The sequence below is a fragment of the Colias croceus genome, chromosome 17 (genome assembly GCF_905220415.1).
Source record: "Colias croceus chromosome 17, ilColCroc2.1".
Classification (NCBI taxonomy): Eukaryota; Metazoa; Arthropoda; class Insecta; order Lepidoptera; family Pieridae; genus Colias; species Colias croceus.
Window position 1 is genome coordinate 7,572,963 of NC_059553.1, and position 18,816 is coordinate 7,591,778.

Genomic DNA, 18,816 nt, shown 5'->3' on the forward strand with positions numbered 1-18,816 from the left:
GTGAATAGTGGCTGGTTTACACGTATTATGTTGATAAGTACCTGTGGTACCTAGTTAACTAAATTTTAGGTGATTAATTGCGTGATAACCTTAGAGTATATATACTATCTATAGAGTGCGAACAACCAAGTGGGAACAGTAGGCACAGGTGGGAACAACACGACGCTCCCGCCGCGAGCGCTCGCAGTCGTGGTTGAGTGCTCACGAAGTGCATTGCTCTAGATTTTTTTCATATTTACGAATAAACGTGGTGAAATGTGCAGTTCTATCTTGCAAAAACGATACTAGAAAATAAACAAAATTGAAATCCACTATCAAATTTCATCAGTAAGTCGATTGTTTTACATAATTTGATGAAAATAAATCTAGCATCGCGGGGGTGAAGAGTAGGTGGGAGGCGGACACGCGCAGGCTCGCTCGCGCGCCTCACTGCCGCCACGTGATCGTAGTGATGTGACCTGACCAACGCTGTACTCGATATAAAGTTTACTAGAAGAACTATATTTTAACAAATTATTTATTTAACTTTAAAATTAAAACTCTTTTAAAAATGTATTATTAATAAATTTGTGGTGTGTTTTGTATGATACACTTTCTAAATTATGAATGCGAATGTATTATAGTGTAAATGTAAAGTATGTAATGTTACGATATATTTTCTGAACCGCTAAATTGATTTTGAAGATTTTGATAGTAGAATGGATAAAATTGAATAAAAAAATTATTAATATTATTTATTATATTATCATTTTAAATTATTAATTATTCCTTAATATTTTTTACCATTTTTAAAACATTATTATTATTGTTTGATTTATTATTAAATAAATAGCACTAAACCCGATCTTTTATTTTATTAACTTTATTATTTAAAAAGTACTCACGTTTTTCTGATATTCCAATCAAACATATTTTTTAAAGTACTTATAATTAATACAAGAAAATATTTAATATTCAAATGGAATAAACAAACTTTATTCAGTTGGTAAACAAATTTAAAATTACATATTTATACTTTATTCATATATTTTTCCTTTAATAACTTATTGAACATAAAATTTACTTATGATACATATTTATTTACATAACTTATCGATAGTTCAACACGCAATTGATATCTACCCATCCCTATTTGTCACACACACATCTATATAGTATCTATAGCTCATCTGCCTACGATGCGCACTATGCAATTTGTGCAATACACTCGCTCTATACTATTGTAATATATACTCTAAGGTGATAACGCACAATTTAGTAGCAGGTTACAAGTTAAAATTTTAGTTGACAACTAAACTCGGTAATTAGAATTTTGTCTATTTTTCTGTTATGTTGTTTTTTTTTTTGTGTGGTGTCCACTGACCTATATAGAGGTCAGTGGTGGTGTCTCAATGTTAGCCAGAAGGGCTTCTACATTTTAACGCGGACGCGTGGGTGAACTGAAGGTTCACCCTGGTAGCAACATGCGCAAGGGCGTCCCCCCTTGATGGGAATCTCGAACCTCGGCTTGGGCTGTCGCTTGAGTGGAGGAGGCTGGAAGGGCCCTAGTCGGACGGGTGTTAACACAGAACAGGGTGTTGTTGGTGAGCGGACCTTGTGGCTTATTTCTTAATTCTTATTTGCTCTATAATTTTAGTGTGGCAAACAAATGTCATGTTTGATAATGTCAATGTCAAATGCGAACTTTCATCTTTCAAAATAGGTACCTACCCTTACCTATCCTACGTAAGGCCTAACCTGTGGGATGCCTGTGGGCCTAACTTTATTCTCATAAAATATTTTTGTTGATAATTGAAGAATTAACAACTATTTTAATTTGACTATCGACTGTAGTATTATATCCAGCGGTGTTTGTATAGATCATCAGGTACGGAATAAGGCATATAATGGATGACACAGAAAGCACTACTACATCGGCTGACGAGAACACTGGTAACTTATGCGATAATCCCACGAGAGATACTCTAGCTGAAGGCTTACTTGGTGTTTTAAAACCTAAAGTTGACCAACTCGACGACAGAGTTAGAGCTACAAGGTTACTACACAAAAATATATTTTACATTGATCATTCCTATTGTAGCAAGCATTAGAAAATATCAATTATTTTTATGATCTCATTATTAATTTTCTGTTAAGTTACAAAGTCCCTTTCTTATTAACTTTTTAATTTAATGTCCATATAATATATTTTCATGACAAAAACAATAATATAAAGGTAAACTCCATTCTATTTCCTAAATGATAATTTTGTTTGCAGGATATGTCAAATAGAACTTAAACAACGGATAGATTCATTAAATGAAGAATTACAGAGAGTTCAAGAAGCTCTGAACAATCACCCAGATTTAGATCCTTATGTGAAAAAACTAATAGCTTGCAAGCATAAAGTGACTGTTGTTCTGAATGTATTACAAGCATCACAGGTAAAAAGTATTTGAACTAGCCATATAATTAAGCATAAAAAAGAAAATAATGTTTTTGTTATACACTTAATAATAGTGAGGGAAAGCTCTTATTCAAAGTAATACAAAACAAAAATTATCTAAAGATCCTATTTAATTTGATAAAAAGATAATAAATGCAAGTTATATTGTATTTACTTGTATAATAAGCATCTCTAAAAACAGATTACTATTTCACCTTCAAATTAATCCACTTTTATTCTTTATTTAAGTTTTATATTGTGAGATAATAACCAAATACTGAACAAATAATTTAATTTTCAGGATAGACTAAATGAAATACGACAAATGATAAACAAAGAAAAGACGGTCCGTACAGTGCCCGAGGTAATCAGTGAGCCAGAACAGAGTACCAGTAGTGTGGTCACCAGTCAAGGGAGCATAAATTAGCACAATGGAGACCCCATACCAAAATCATATAAACAAGGATGACTTCGAACATGTTTATGAACCAGCCGAAGACAGCTTCTTACTAATTGACGCATTGGAAAAAGAGCTCACATTCTTGAAGCAAATGAAACCTTTGTATTGTCTCGAAATTGGTTCGGGAAGCGGTGTAGTTATAACAGCTTTGGGCATGGCATTACACAATTCTATATATTTTAGTACAGATATAAATTTCAAAGCTTGTCTCATGTCAAAGAACACAGCATTATATAATAAAGTATTGCTAGAATGTGTGAATATGAGTTTTGCGACATGTTTTCAGGATAAAAAGTTTGATGTGGTTATTTTTAATCCTCCATATGTAGTAACGGAAACCGAGGAATGCAAAAGTAATGGTATTGAAGCCAGCTGGGCTGGTGGCCTCAAGGGTAGAGAAGTCACCGATAAATTGCTGGATATGATACCAAAGATATTGAGCGACAATGGTGTATTTTATCTCCTACTGATTGAAGAAAACATTCCAGAAGAAGTTATACAAATTATGTCTTATAAAGGTTATAAATCAGAATTTGTTATCAAGAGGCGGGTAAAAAATGAGAACCAATTAGTGTTAAAATTTAATAGATAAGATTGATTGTAGAAATATAAGTTTTTATTTATAAAAATGTAAAATAAAATATATGTATATGAATAAGCAAATAATAAATATTGATTATTGATTCAAGTTTTTCTTAACAGCAGCTCCAAACATTTTAGCACCTTCCAAGTTTTCGGCATACCCTGGGATTGTTTCACAATCTTTCAGCCATCTCATAATATTAGGATAATCTGACATATCCCAACCCACTTCCTGCAATAAAAAATATGCTTTATTCTAAATTCAAAATTTAAAATTTTTTAATTGATTAATAAGTGATGATTGCAATCAATTAAAATTGTATTAGGTATGTGATTAAAAACAAATTAAAGTTAATTGCATTGTGTAACATTGTATGATTAGTCAAATAGCTAATTTAAAATCCGTAACAATATCTTACCACCATAGTAGTAATAGATGCAAGGATAGCGGTATCTGCAATAGTTACGTTATCACCAGCCACCCACTTGCTCTGACTCAAATATTGTTCTAAAAATACCATTTGCGAATTCAAATCGTCCTTTAAGGATTGCTTGATTTCCTTTACTCCTTGGAATAGAATAGGATACTGTAAAAATGAAATATTGTAGATAATTATGAAAAACAATTTTCTAGAATTATTTAAGTATTGGTAACCTATTTATTATTATTAATATTATGTATATTTCTACGTACATTTATAGCTCTCATACGTGGATACAACATTGTAGAATCATAATAAAGTCTTTGATTGACGATCGCCCGGCGTTTTAGGTCCTTTGGGTAAAATTCATCCTTTCCATATTTTTCAGCTAAATAGCAGGCAATAGCTTTACTTTCCCATAGCACGAAACCATCTTCGTCAACAATTGTAGGCACGCAGTGTTGAGGATTAATTTTTATAAAACTTTCACCAAGTTGTTCCTTTTTCATTAAATCAACAATAATTACTTCAACCGGTATACCGATGGTTTTAATTGCTAAAAGTGCTGCTCTAGAAGGAGCACTTAAAGGATAATGATAAAGTTTAAGAGACATTTTAATAAAATAAAGAATTTGTTATAAAGAATACTACACTCACTACTATATTCCTTGCTCACCAGTGTGACCAGATTAAATTTTACAAAAATACCGAGGCACCTCAAAAAAATACTGAAATATACCGATTTACATAGGACAGATATACCAATAAAAATACTGATTTTCTTAACACGTTTTATTTATTCATCCTCACAATAAATGTTAGAGTTATATTTTAACATCCTTTTCGAAGGATTAAAATTTACACAACCTCCTTCATCCTTAACACCTTGCTTTGTTTTTAAAATTGCTGACACATTTTTGTTTATAAATCTGTTTCTTTGGTCCGTTTTTATTAAATTTGTCTGTGAAAATATGCGCTCGCATGCAGCATTCAACACCGGATGCAACTAAGTCACAGAACAGTATTAGTTTTTACTGTTCTGTGAACTAAGTAAATAAAAACAACGAAAATCGCGTTCTATATGATGATAAAAACATCTCCTATTTTGGGGAAATTCCCGAATTATCGAAAGAAAGTCCTCAAAGATTAAGTCGAGTGCAGAAGAGACAATAATTTCACTTGAACCGTATTAGACGATTTTATACTAGTAATAAAATATCTTATAATATGTTTAACTACTACCTATTCATCCAACTGAAAACTTAAAAACTAGACGTTGTTTTGAAAATTATAGATAAACTAGCGGTCCGTCCCGAATTCGTCCGGGTAAACTGATATTCATGAAACACAACGGATTTAAATGTATGCAATCTGGAAATTACGCTCTATCTAATGGTGCAAACCGCATTAAAATCGGTCCAGCAGTTGTAAAGTTTTAGGCGAACATACATTCTGCAACTCTGATATTTTATACTATGTATTGATTGATAATTGTATAGGTAGTATGACAATACTACAACGCCGGCGCGGCGACGGCCGTCTTTCTTGTCATATCTGTAACTTACTCATCTTTGCTCATAGATAACATGTATAAATCCGGAAAAGTCCCCAATGTTCGCGTTCCGGGGAATTCCGCAAACATTGTCGCAAAGACGATTACTCACGACGGTGTTGCCATAACGTCAACCAAAATATACCCAAAAATACTGACTTCCAGCAATATACCTGAAAATATACCGATGTTCGGAAAAATCGATGAAATATACTGAAAAAGTATTAAAATACTGAATCTGGTCACACTGTTGCTCACTACACTCTACGAATTAAACGTGCGCGGCGATAGAAGCGGTAAAATGTATTGCCCACAGCCCACGTATTGCATAAAGAATTGTTAATTACATTACAGGTAGATATCTGTTAACTCTTGAATCATAATTTGATCATGATTTTACATCATGTTTTTATCGGTTCGAACAAAGTGATGTAGGTATAAAAGTAAACTTATGATGCGGTCTGACGTCTGTTTGGGTGAACTTGGCTCCATAGTTAGGTAGGTAGGTACTATACTCTTTGCTTGGCTCCACCGTTTTTTTTTGCCCGTAGATTGCATTAATTATTAATAATACTTGTATACGTAGTATATTATTATTAGTCTGTGATAATACTTATTAGTTATTATCTACGTAATGCTTAACGTAATGCTTTGAAAATACGCTTAAGCAAAAGAAAATACGCATACGCAAAAGAAAAACCTAAAGAAGTATAAATTTATTTTTATTAATTTAGTAAGTTTTAAATATATTTATGAATAAAATATGTAATAGGTATGTATACAGTTGGCATGCCAGACAAAATCCTACAAAATGGGCACATCATTCCTATCAATTTGACTTAATAAGTTAATTATAGATAAAGTCTATATTGTACATAATAATATAACATTAAGAGCTGATATTGTAGTCCCAATTTAACTATACGAGCATTAATTTGTGACCGTATAATTTTCAAGCATCAGGAAAGATGAAACTGGATAGTGGATAGAATACCCCTGTGGGATACCCAGGCCAATAGCCCAGTCTTCTTGTCATAGAGAAAAAATAAAATAAATAAAAAGTCACAATTAAAAACTCAAAACTTCAAAAGTCAAAACACGAATTGTGTCAAATTTGAGTACCTAGGCTACCTACTTGAAGAAGATTTGAAGTGTGATTTGAAGCTCGGATTTGAAGGTTCAAGGCGGTTCAAGGACTTCAAGGGCAAAGGGCTCAAAACATTCAAACTTCTGACTTCATAACAATTATCAATTAAAGATAAAGAACTTTATTGAGACCTATGTAATTAACTTTTCAATAAAAAATAACTATGTCAAGTAGAATACTTTGGGGAGAATTTGAAGAGCCTGAACCGGATGAAACGGTTTTACAAAGTGTAAACTTCAATCCAATCATAGAACTAGGCATGCAAAATATACCCGAAATACCAATTACTGTAAAGTCATCGCCTATTGAATTACCAAAGCCAAATTTAATTACACATACTATTGAACTGCACGCTTACGCGAGACAATTGTCTGCTATACTAGAACAGACTGAAAATTCAGTGTTTGAAGGCGCACGACTGGACGCTTTAAGTTTGCCGAATCCACCTCCTGAACCGGACTTGATAAATAAACATGTCGCTGTACCTCCCATTAATTTCCTACCAAAAGAATATTGTGATTTTTCCCTCGGTAAAGGTCCAGTCATTTTACCATTTACGCCTGAAAGTCACAAGAGGGCCTTGCGACAATGTGCAGCTATAGGCATAGGACATGTTGGTATACCTACATGTACAAATACGGCTTTAAATGCAGTCGCAGATGCATTAGATTTCTATTTGACGAATATATGTAAGCTAATGCGCACTGTAGCTGATAGAGAAGCAGGTGGGTTAAAATCAGGTTTCCCAGACATTATATCGAAAGTATTTGCAGATTTAAATGTAGGAAACTTACATGAATTTTATGAGAATCGTGTTGTTCGTTATCACAGTAGAATTAAAGCGAAATGTGAAGATCTAAGGGCCCAATGTGAAACTTTGGCTCTTGGAGATATAGCTCCACAGCTGAAGCTTGAAGAAGTGCCAGAATTACATTTCCCTGCTGCTTTGGACAGTGCGTTCACACCATCGCTTGAACCAGGCTTTCAGATGCTACATAGTTTAGAACAAGAGCAATTACAGGGATTGGACTTGCTTGACACTGTATCAACAGATGACATAAAAGTAGAATCATTAGAATTTTCACAGCCTGAAACAGCCAAAATGTCATCCCTCTCACCTAATGCAAAGAAAAAGAGGAAATAAATAAGTGAATATTATGTACATTGTTTTATTTTAAACTACTTCATAAACTTCCTATAAGTACCTACCATTAAATGCGTCAGGATTTTTTAAATTCATGTCCAAAAAACTTTATTCAATACTATCCTACTATAATAAAATGTATGTGGTAGTTTGTTACTCTTTCACGCAAATACTATTGAACCAATTACAATGAAATTTAGCACACATAGGTTTTTTTTGAACATGCGGACAGAAAGCTAGTTTTAATAGATATACAAAGGAAAAATGTAATATTATAATCCATAGAATAGTAGGTACCTGTGTGTGTATATGAAATAATCTGTCTATGTTTTCTCCTATAAATAATTAAGGTTATTTTACAAAACATACAAGGAATAAAACAACAATAAACATAGCACCAAATAATTTATTTGTACCCAATTTGATTTGTATTCAAAAAACAGGGTCCCACTGTTGTGCTCACATCAAATCATTGATTCAATTTATAACATGGGATTGCTGCATGGATTAAAAGCTGCAATACATTAAATGAATATTTTGTCAAACTTAACACAAATTTTCTTATCTTAAAATTAAGCAATTCTGATAAAGTAAAATGTAATGGTCAAGCAATGAAACTTAGAAATTAATGACTAAGAGTTAATCTTATATGGAATGAAGATCATTATCATTGCTCATAACAAACATAATGAAACAATTTTTCTTGACAAAGCACAAAACAATGCCAAAGTAACAATACAAATCTTACACATCACATGGATAATTTGTGGTTGAAATTTTCTTGAATTATTACAAGACTTTACGGAAAAAACACGTTAATTTTTAATTAATCACATTAAAATAGATCTAGAGATTTGTAAGAGGCCAATTTGTGATTTTTATTTACAAGTTACCAGCGTCATCTAAGAAAACGATTATATATATCAGTTATAATATTAAGGTGGGCATCTTTCATGATAATTATTGGTGGGAGTGTTACAACATTCATCTTTTAGACACAGTATACATAAATTTGTAACTATCACAAGTACACAGGAACTCGAGTTCTGTCATGGCACAAACATGGACCTCCATATTTCATAATCAACATGAAATAACTGTGGAGTTTGTTATAAGCAACCCTTAACTAATATTACATCTACATTTCATGACAGAACTGTACAATTACAACTTAAATACACTAATTAAATTAATAATTCCTTCACTTCTTTTGTGGTGCTGTCTTTTTTCTTCGGAACAATAAAATATGGGGTTCTGAAACAGAAAATAATATATTAAAATCATAGCATGTAGAAATCTTTTGAAGGCAATTTATAATTTAATAGCTTTACCATGTGGTTTCACACACGGAGGAAAATGCATACTAAACAAAGTTTATCTATGAATTAAGAAGTTGCTCAAATCTGTTCAGTAGTTTTACGTTTTACAAACAAACAGACATCCATCCATCCAAGCATCCATTAACACTTACATACTTTTGGGATTAAATATGAATATGATTATAATTAAACCAACTTCAATATGGCTATTATAGATATACACTATAATAGTAGTAATAGTATAAGTATCGCTTTTCCTTATTTACTGTGATAGGGACTGTTCTTTTCAATATTTATTATGTTGAATGATGTCCTTCCTTAAGGTTATTATTATGATACAAGCAATTTATGCAAATAAGGAGAACAAGTTCTTAATGATAATATTGTTCTTCCTTTATATGCAAACCACATATTAACAGTCAAATGGTTTCTGGCTTGTTGGATGTTTCTTCTTTATTTGTAATGCAATAAACTTACAAAATTAAAATATAAAATACAATGTATTTATTATATTAGTAACTAGCTGTGCTCCGCTCCTGTTGGACTTAACGAAATGATATATAGCCTTCATTGATGAATGGGCTACCTAATATCAAAAGAATTTTACAAATCGGACCAGTAGTTTCAAACAAATTCTTCAGCTTTATAATATTAATCATATTTATTTTCTTTTAAAATACAGAATACATTATTTTCTTACATGTGATCCGCGATAAATGGTAGACTGGGTCTTTCGACAAGTTAGTTCAATGTTGAATTGGTAATAATTACTTTTAAATTCAAAAGTTAAAAACTAAAAATAATGTTTAAGTTAAAAAAAATAGCACAATTTAACAAACCTGGTTGATGCATCATGTAGTGTACCCATCCTTGACTCTGTTGTACACCAATGCTACGCCACTCTTGTTCAGACATCAAATGGTTTTTCGGTACGAGTTTCACCATTTCTTTGGGTAATACTACATGCCTATAATGGAAACAAAGTATCTTCATAGGTATACTAGTTACAACTAGACTTTATAAAGTAATAGAAACAACATTAAAAATTTAAACATTATGAAACAAATACATTCATAGCGAATATTATGTCTAAAACCAATATAACAAAAATCTTCCTGCTATAAGAAAAAAAGCGTATTAAAGTATCATATTTGAAATAAGTTGGGACAAATTTCAATTTCATATAAATACCTGTATTCATGTTCTTCGTCGTAATATTTTTCTGAATAATAGATATCTCGTGACATATTGACAATTTGTTTAAGCCGGTATTGGTTTGTTTTGAGTTACAAATCAACACTTTTCACAGATTTAAGTAAAAGCGCAATAACTTTTCAATTTCCAATTTAGTTTTAATGATTAAATTCACTTTATCTTCAATAATCTCTAAAGAACGCACAAAGAAAACTTCGAGAGCGCACGAGCAACAAAAGATACGTTATGAATTTCGAAATTCGAATAACTTTACGTCAGTAATGCCAACTGCCAACTTGTTTTGGTGATGTTTTATGTTTACCGATTTTAACGGTTTTTGATTTATTTGAATTGAAGTTTAATCACATAAATTATATATTATTTCATTTTAAATTATTAATTATTTCTTATTTTTAATTATCATTTTTTAAATACTATTATTATTTAATTTATTATAAAAAAAATAGTACTAAACCCGATCTTTTATTTTATTAACTTTAATATTTAATAAGTCAACACGTTTTTCTGATATTCCAATTAAAAATATTCTTTTAAAGTACTTAATAATTAATATTCAAATGGAATAAACACACTTTATTCAGTTGGTAAACAAATTTAAAATTACATATTTATACTTTATTCATACATTTCTCCATATTGAACATAAAATTTACTTAAGATACAAATTTATTTACATAACTTATCGATAGCTCAACACGCAATTGATACCTACCCATCCCTATTGGTCACACACACATCTATAATAAATATTGATTATAAATACTAATTATATAATAGAGTCGATACATATCAAACTCCGGTAAGTCCATTCTAACAGAAATGTGGGAATCGAGGTATTTTTAATAACTTATAAAAACAATATGTTTGGACCTTTATAATTTATGACGGATATAATATAATACATTAGAATTATTTTTACGAAGAAAAAGAAATGTATTACTTGATGATTATGCCACAAAATTAGATTTAAATCTGGACATACAGGCGTTTGATATGTACCAGCAAAACTTACCGGGTTTTGAAAAACATCGTCTTGGACTTACAGGAATTTGAAAAATCTCTAATGGACTTACAGGGATTTGATAGAACTCAGTTTTGGGACGTACTGAGGTGGTGGAAATGGGTAGATAGTTCGTCGCATTGTAAGCATTGGACATTAAAATATAATATGTAAATTAAAAGATATAAATTATTATTATTATTAACCTTTATCATCCCACTGCTGGGCAAAGAGCGGGGTCAATAAATCAAAACGGTTGAAAAAATCTCAGTACGGCCCTGGGCTTCATGGCTGGGAATAACTACTGTGCGTGTGCTGTGCGTCTAGTTTCATTTATCTTTTAGCTGTTTTCGGAGCCTTTTCTGTTTTAGCTTTTGGTATTGTTTTTTTCCTTGCTTTGTCTAGAACCACCACCTCTATAGTAAAACTGTTTTCTTCCATCATTTATCAATTAAAACGATTTATAAGCATTGGACACACGTGTTAGCTTCAACAAAATTGAGAGAAATGGCAGCCATTTTAGTGCCATACTGCGCTGTGATTGGTCGAAATGGACTTACCTGAGTTTGATAAACCACTGTAGACGGACATACTGGAGTTTGAAAAAAAACATTTACTTTAAACCTTATTTTAATAGAGATACGATTGACTTACCTAACTTTGAAAAGTACAGACTGGTTTAGTTTTACAATTCAAAATTGGCGCCATTGTTATCTCAATTTTGGCGGGGAGTGGACTTACCGGAGTTTGATATGTATCGACTCAATAGTTCTGTTAATTTTCACTAAAAATCGGTCTGTAACTATCAGCATGTGCAAGGTCGAACGCGTGATGGCGATTTTATTGTCGTTATATTTCAGCCAGAAATGGATAAAAAGGCAAGTTGATGTTAGATCTAAAACGTAAAACTACTTAGTTTTGGTATATTTCATAGAATAGCATTATATTTGTTTCAATAACATGAAAATATGTAGTGAAATACGATACTACGTAGTATCACGCCGGGAGCCGGTGAGTCAACAGCTTGCGTATTTTTGGGATGAAGAATAAGAATGGATATGCCACAGGAATATTTTTGTATTCATTAAAATTTTAATTGATTGCTGACTGCTACATTACCGAAATATGACCAGAATAGATGTTTTGAATGTACGATAGTAAAAAACAAACACATCTCATAAGAGCCATACCTTGAAAATATTATGTTTTACGAAAAGCCGTATCCATTTTTTTATAGCATCCAGGTACCAAAATGAAAAATTTTTTGCTACTTTTAACAACTTATATCTTGAAATATTTCCTAGAACTGTACTGTTCTGTTGATTTGTTTTGATGCTTGAATCTATCTAAATCTTAGAAAATGTCTAAAAGTTCCCTTAGTTGCAATATTTTTTCCAAAAACTATGTTTTTAAATGTACGTAATTTTTGACCCATTTTTGTTTAACTCCTACTCAAGATATATATAATATAGTGCTGCGATACTTTCGTAATACATAGTTTATAAGCTTAAGTTTCTAATAAACAAAACATCGTGTCCAAATCGGCATGCGTCATTTAAAATTAGGTTGAAATACGATACCCACTTTTGATGACTCGTTAAGTGGCGGTTTTTTTGTGACGATATTAAGATCGTGTGTTGTGTAAAAAATTTGTACGGTGGCACTTGAATTTTGTATTTTATTTTAAAACTAATGTGATAAGTTGTAGATAAAATGTTTTAGTTACTTCCAAATGTTGTTTTAATTCAAATTATAACCGAAAATTATCTAAATATCACACTACCCTCTGTTGAAAGTTCTGTGTTAGCTTTGATTGAGTATTTATATAGAAATGGCAGAAAGTGAATAAAGATTATTCAATTTACAATAAGATTTATAACTTGAATTAACTTATTTCGTACTAGATACGGAGAAAATCGAGTTACAGTAAAAGTCTATCTCAAAATTTCGCTTTCTGTTGACCAACCGGCTCCCGGTTACACAGATAGGGAAAATCGGGAAAATGTCATTACACATACGAGGGGCTAATATAGTATCTATAGCTCATCTGCCTACTGCCTAGTGCCTAGTGCCCCTAGTGCCTACGATGTGCACTCAGTTATACATCCTTCCTCTATGGATGTGCACTAACTGCCACTAAGCAATTTGTGCAATACACGCGCTCTATACTACTGTAATCTACTGTGGTAATCTATTGTAATATATTATGTATAATCTTAAAGTAATTAACACCCAGACACAGAGCAATCATCAATGCTCATCACACAAATATTGCCCTGCGTGGGACTGGCTTGGTTTGTAGTGCCTTCCAAGCCAGAGGCAGGGTCACTACCAACCAAGCCAACCGGTCATGTTTTGGAGATAGGCAATTTTTATGAATGAAAGATACAAATTAAAATTATATAAATTTTATTTAAACATGTTTTGAACGTAAAATATTTATTTTTATAGGTATGTAGTAGGTATATCTTTTCCTAAGTTTCTTTGCTGATATCTTGCTTTTTGGATATCACTTTCGAATCTTGAAGTGTATCGACGCCGTTGTGAGCGAGTCTTATATGTCGTTTTAAATTCGAAGTTCTACTAAGTCGTAAGCCACAAACGCAGCATACAAGTCGCTTCTCACTAGAATGTGTTAAGAGATGTTGTTTCATATGATGGCGGGTGATAAATGCTCTGCCGCATGTATCACATTCGAAATTCTTTTGACCTGTATGCCTGCTGAAAAAATAAGATTAAAAATTAAATTGCGTGTAGGTAAAATCCTGCTATGTTTCTTCTCTAGCATTTCAAGCTATAATTGCATAGCTTCTATCGCGGGCCTTGAGCGCGGGGACCGAATCCAGAAATTGCGTAACGAAAAACCTCATGCTCCCCAGTCCGACAGGCACGGAGGTGTGGCTTGAAGGCATGCAATAGCTTTACAGCGGCAGTCCCCGGGTGCCACACGTATTTTTATATAAATAATTTGTATCTTCATATATCTTGTCAATGTTGCTTTATAGTGTCTATCTATCCATATATTGTATGCTTTACAAGTAACATACAACAACGGGTTTTCATGTTTTTTTAATAAATAGAGTAGTTCTCATGAAAGATCTGAGTATATATTTTGTTAAGTTTAAAGAAAGGTTGTTCATAATAAAATAAATTTACCGAACATGATACTGTAGATGTCCTATAGTTCTGAATTGCCTCGGACACAATTTACATGAATATGGCAGTTGACCGGTGTGTTTTCGTTTGTGAGCTATCAATCCAGATGATTGTGCAAATTCATTGCCACAGATTGAACATCGAAATGGTTTCTCACCCTGAAATAATTTATTTTTTTTATTATAAAGGTCATAGATTAAAGAAAGCAGATAATATAATAAATAACTTTTTTTTATTTACAACTGATAAGAACACTTATATTAAACTAGTTCTAGTGAAAGTAACCATTATTTCAATTAAAATTAGTAGACATGAATCAAATTTTTATATTGTTAAATGGAAAATAATAATTTATTTATATAAATCTATACTAATATTATAAAGCTGAAGAGTTTGTTTGTTTGTTTGTTTGTACTCGCTAATCTCGGGAACGACTGGTCCGATTTGAAAAATTCTTTCGGTGTTAGATAGCCCATTTATCGAGGAAGGTTATAGGCAGAAGCGTAGCGTGCCTTGGCGGGGCCCCGTATAAAAATTTGTTTGGGGGCCCTTAGGAAAGGTAAAGATTTCTCACAAAAGAAAAAAATTGTTTGCATAAAATTAAAAGAAATATTTAAGTATTCATCATAATCTGTTTACTTATTCCAAAATTTTTACACAGGAGGCCAGAAATTTTTTTTTTTTACTTTTATCATTTCTGAAAAAAAAATTGGGAAGTTTTTAATAATTTTTGCTTACGCACGTTGGCGCGGGGGCCCCGTATAATTGATACGGCAGATACGGCGATAGCTATGCGCCTGGTTATAGGCTATATATCATCACGCTACGACCAACAGGAGTGGAGCCACGGGGGTGAAACCTCGCGGAGCAGCTAGTAATTAATATTTAAGTTTTATTTTACCGTATGAATCCTCATATGGACATTGCGAGTCTGTGCAAGTGAGAATTTCTTTCCACACTGAGTGCATGGAAATGCCCGCTCTCCTGTATGTGTAACTAAATGTGTTTTAAGTCGGTACCTAAAATAATAGATTAAACACAACACTACAAAAAATTAGAATTTCTTAATTTTTATATCATAATGCTAGTAAACATGATACTTGGAGCCTTTGTTGTGGTATCTCTAAATGTAAGCTGAAAGGGCTACTACATCTTAATGAGAATGCGTCTGTGAACTGAAGGTTAACCCTGGTAGCGACATACGCAAGTGCGACCCCCCCTGATGGGGACCATGAACCTCAGCTTGGGCTGTTGTTTAATAAGCAAGTAGCCAAGGCACAAGGTATTAAGGTAGGTCTATACTCTTCTTATATTATGCTGCCCAAGTCTAATTATTTGTTATTCTTTGCATTTATAAATTTAGGAGTGTATTCAGCAGAGTGCAACAAGAAAATATTACCTAGAGGACATAACTTTTCCACAAGTAGAACACTGTTGTTTCCTTGATTTTGTAGCTTGAGTGTTATTTATGTCATCGTTTGTTACAATTTCACATTTTGAGTCTACGTTTTCTTCTTTTACATCTAAATCAATGTATAATTCATCATCACTCTCAACTTTCACATTCTTAAGTTTAATATCTGATTGTTGGCATAATTCAATAAATTCTATGCAATCATTTAATTTTTTAACACAAGTGTTGCAAATAGATTTTGGATAATCATCATCAGGATGTATCTGTAACAAAATGAAAGCTTTTTATAGAAGTAAGTTACACGTTAAGTTATGTATTTTGATTTATTTATTTTTAAGTTTTAATTCATTTTAAATCAAGAATTTTAGGAGAAGGTACCGTTTGCAACATTGCTGTTTATTATAATGGAAAATGTACACAGTTAACAAATAACAAATTGGTTAACATTGTTCTATTAAATTACGAGACACTCACTTCAATTTTTGTTAACGTCGCAACTTTATCACCTATTATCACAGTATCATTTTCAAGTGTTTCGAATAAACTTCTGAATCCGTTATTTCCATCAATATCTTGTAAACATAACCTACATCTACTTAAATCCATTAATCTTACAATTATGTATTATTTACAATTATAATTAAATATGATGACATTAATTAATAAACGCCTAATTTAATCATAGTTTTTATTTTGTTTATTTACCAACATTGCCAACTGACACTTGACACTTTTTTTTATTTAAATTTATATTTTTTTTTTTAATTTATTCATAACCATGGATACAAGTCCTTCAGTCGCTTATAAATGATCATGGTGTTGACCTAAGTGACATTTGTGACATTCGTATAAAATTCGATATTTGTTAATGGCAATAAAACTAATATTATTAGTGCTGAAACCTGAAACAATACATTTTATTGACTGAACTGCTTTAAAATAATAAACTTTCATATTTAACAAAAATTTTTAGGTATGCATTTTGTGTACAACATACTTACTAAACTTGGCTGATTGATCAAGTGTTGTTGCATTTGCTGTAATATAACACAGCGAGTATTAAGATTCCTTAAAAGTTCAAATCTTTTCTTATTTTGCTCCACATACAAATAGCTTGAACGATTTTTTATGTACGATAAAAAAGAAATGATAATAACCTCATAACATTAATTTAGTTTTTCCGCGTAACGACTTTGTAATAGATACGACTACAATGATAAATTGCATCGGATGTCACAATTGTTTGTATTTGAGGTCGATTTTATGTGTTATATTAATTAATCCAGGACGATCCTGTTGCATTCTAGTTAGTATTTAGAACAAGGCTGTCACCTAATACACATCTGCTTGTTATGCGGATATAATGGATGTATTTTGTATTTCCATCTTGTACTAGTGGTCCGCCCCGGTTTCACCCGTGGTTCATTTTCTCCAACGTAACAACTATCCTCGCACTTCAAGGAATATTATAAAAAAAATAATTAACGATATCGGTTCAGCCGGTTTTCGAGTTATGCGCATAACTGCATAGGTATTTGGCGATTTATTTTTATTACATTATTTCAAATAATTATCTTTTCTATAATGTATACAGGTATATAATGCGTTGTAATAACTAATAAGCGTTGTCACGAGAGGGTTTCAATTATTATTAACGGATTAAAGATAAATTTAATGGCCAGCGCAAATTTTGATAAACTATATTTTTATAGCTGTTTTTTAATAAGTCATAAGTGCAATAATAGGAGTTTACGTGCCATTGTCATTCAAAAATCTAAGCATTAAATTTAATTGTCTTCCCGTCCCTCATCTATATTGGACATTTACCATTTAAGTATCTTCTTCTTCTTCTTTCTCAGCCAGGTTTAACCCAAAGTTGAGTGTAGGCCTCTTCATAGGCACGCCATTCTTTTCTGTTCTTCGCCAGGTAGGCCTTTAAGTATCTATTTGATATTAATTCCTATAAATACTGATTTGAGATAATATTAAAAATCTAATTGTACTAAGTTTTGCTTGCTAGAGCTGCACTTTCTAGTGTAATATTTTAGAACTGGCCATTTCTGGACTGACACTACGAAAATAAAAAGTTTAAATTACGAAGAAAAAATATTCTCCCGCCAATTAAAAAATCTAAAATTGAGCGCAATAAATAATGCAATAATAATATGATAATTTTTTGCACTGTTCCGTAATTATGTATATGTGTGGTTTATTCGTGAAATAATAAATAAATTAAAGTAGAACTCTAGTCAAAGTCATAATAATTAATGTAGTAACTGTGTGTATAAAAAGGACTTCAAGATTATACCTGATGTCATTAGTGGTGCCGATATTTTTGTAGTTATTAACTAAGGTTATTAAGATCTATTTTATAAATAAACTTTATATGATTTTGTGAACGCAAGATATTTCAAACTATATAATATTTACACTGCCGTGTTTGTAAAATGTAATTCAATACGATATGTATGTATATTGTGGAATTCGAGCAAACTGCGGCCGAGTTTAAATATTTTAATATACTTAATCCATAAAGGTACCTACAACTATTATAGTAAGTTAGTATGCATAAATATTTTTGAACGTTTTACAATATTTTTTCGAGTGCAGCCGTGGCTTCATTTCAGTTCATAGCAATATTATTTGATAAGTAAAAACTTTTTAAAGGTTTAAGTCGCCCTGCTCACGTTAAGGCGGGGTTTATAGATTACTTAAAAAATCTTTAATTTAATCGTCTACAACGACTTCTTTAGATTTTCATTTTATGTCCAACATTGTTTATTGAGGCCTATCATATCATCTTATTTTACAGGTAAAAATCTATTGCTTAAAAGGCATTTCAAAATATCTAAGGTGATAGCCGAAAATCGGATAGTTTTCATGAAAAACAATTAAGTTCAAATATTTCGAAAACAGATTGTTTCCTTGGTTGTTTCATTTAGTATTAAATTTCCATTAACTTTAATAAACTGCCTTTTTC

The 18,816-nt window shown here is 31.7% G+C and overlaps 6 protein-coding genes across 8 annotated transcripts; 3 read left to right on the plus strand and 3 right to left on the minus strand.

The window, feature by feature from the left end:
* The first annotated feature begins 1,701 nt into the window (after window positions 1-1,701).
* Window positions 1,702-2,867, plus strand: LOC123699353 (SNAPIN protein homolog). The gene is made up of 3 exons (XM_045646283.1): window positions 1,702-2,035; window positions 2,258-2,423; window positions 2,727-2,867. Exons 1-3 carry the CDS (start codon window positions 1,887-1,889, stop codon window positions 2,850-2,852), a joined length of 441 nt encoding a protein of 146 aa, XP_045502239.1. The 5' UTR covers window positions 1,702-1,886; the 3' UTR covers window positions 2,853-2,867.
* On the plus strand, window positions 2,857-3,568 carry LOC123699352 (methyltransferase N6AMT1). The gene has a single exon (XM_045646282.1). It carries the CDS (start codon window positions 2,857-2,859, stop codon window positions 3,475-3,477), a length of 621 nt encoding a protein of 206 aa, XP_045502238.1. The 3' UTR covers window positions 3,478-3,568.
* Window positions 3,480-5,907, minus strand: LOC123699351 (glutathione S-transferase 1-like). The gene is made up of 4 exons (XM_045646280.1): window positions 5,702-5,907; window positions 4,162-4,567; window positions 3,887-4,054; window positions 3,480-3,699 (listed from the first exon to the last, which is right to left on the minus strand). Exons 2-4 carry the CDS (start codon window positions 4,501-4,503, stop codon window positions 3,562-3,564), a joined length of 648 nt encoding a protein of 215 aa, XP_045502236.1. The 5' UTR covers window positions 4,504-4,567; window positions 5,702-5,907; the 3' UTR covers window positions 3,480-3,561.
* A 415-nt stretch (window positions 5,908-6,322) lies between these two features.
* On the plus strand, window positions 6,323-7,746 carry LOC123699350. Its single transcript, XM_045646279.1, has one exon. It carries the CDS (start codon window positions 6,752-6,754, stop codon window positions 7,730-7,732), a length of 981 nt encoding a protein of 326 aa, XP_045502235.1. The 5' UTR covers window positions 6,323-6,751; the 3' UTR covers window positions 7,733-7,746.
* A 374-nt stretch (window positions 7,747-8,120) lies between these two features.
* Window positions 8,121-10,576, minus strand: LOC123699046 (cyclin-dependent kinases regulatory subunit). The gene is made up of 3 exons (XM_045645903.1): window positions 10,243-10,576; window positions 9,891-10,018; window positions 8,121-8,986 (listed from the first exon to the last, which is right to left on the minus strand). Exons 1-3 carry the CDS (start codon window positions 10,296-10,298, stop codon window positions 8,934-8,936), a joined length of 237 nt encoding a protein of 78 aa, XP_045501859.1. The 5' UTR covers window positions 10,299-10,576; the 3' UTR covers window positions 8,121-8,933.
* A 3,082-nt stretch (window positions 10,577-13,658) lies between these two features.
* Window positions 13,659-16,576, minus strand: LOC123699303 (gastrula zinc finger protein XlCGF49.1). 3 transcript variants are annotated; one of them, XM_045646228.1, is made up of 5 exons: window positions 16,311-16,576; window positions 15,822-16,099; window positions 15,324-15,441; window positions 14,423-14,580; window positions 13,659-13,984 (listed from the first exon to the last, which is right to left on the minus strand). In XM_045646228.1, the coding sequence occupies exons 1-5, from the start codon at window positions 16,440-16,442 to the stop codon at window positions 13,741-13,743; spliced, it is 930 nt and encodes a 309-aa protein (XP_045502184.1). In that variant the 5' UTR covers window positions 16,443-16,576; the 3' UTR covers window positions 13,659-13,740. The 3 variants fall into 3 exon arrangements, with proteins under 3 accessions (XP_045502184.1, XP_045502183.1, XP_045502185.1); XM_045646227.1 differs by having other exon boundaries at window positions 13,659-13,987; window positions 16,311-16,573; XM_045646229.1 differs by lacking the exon at window positions 16,311-16,576 and adding an exon at window positions 16,215-16,300 and having other exon boundaries at window positions 13,659-13,987.
* Between the last annotated feature and the right edge of the window lie 2,240 nt (window positions 16,577-18,816).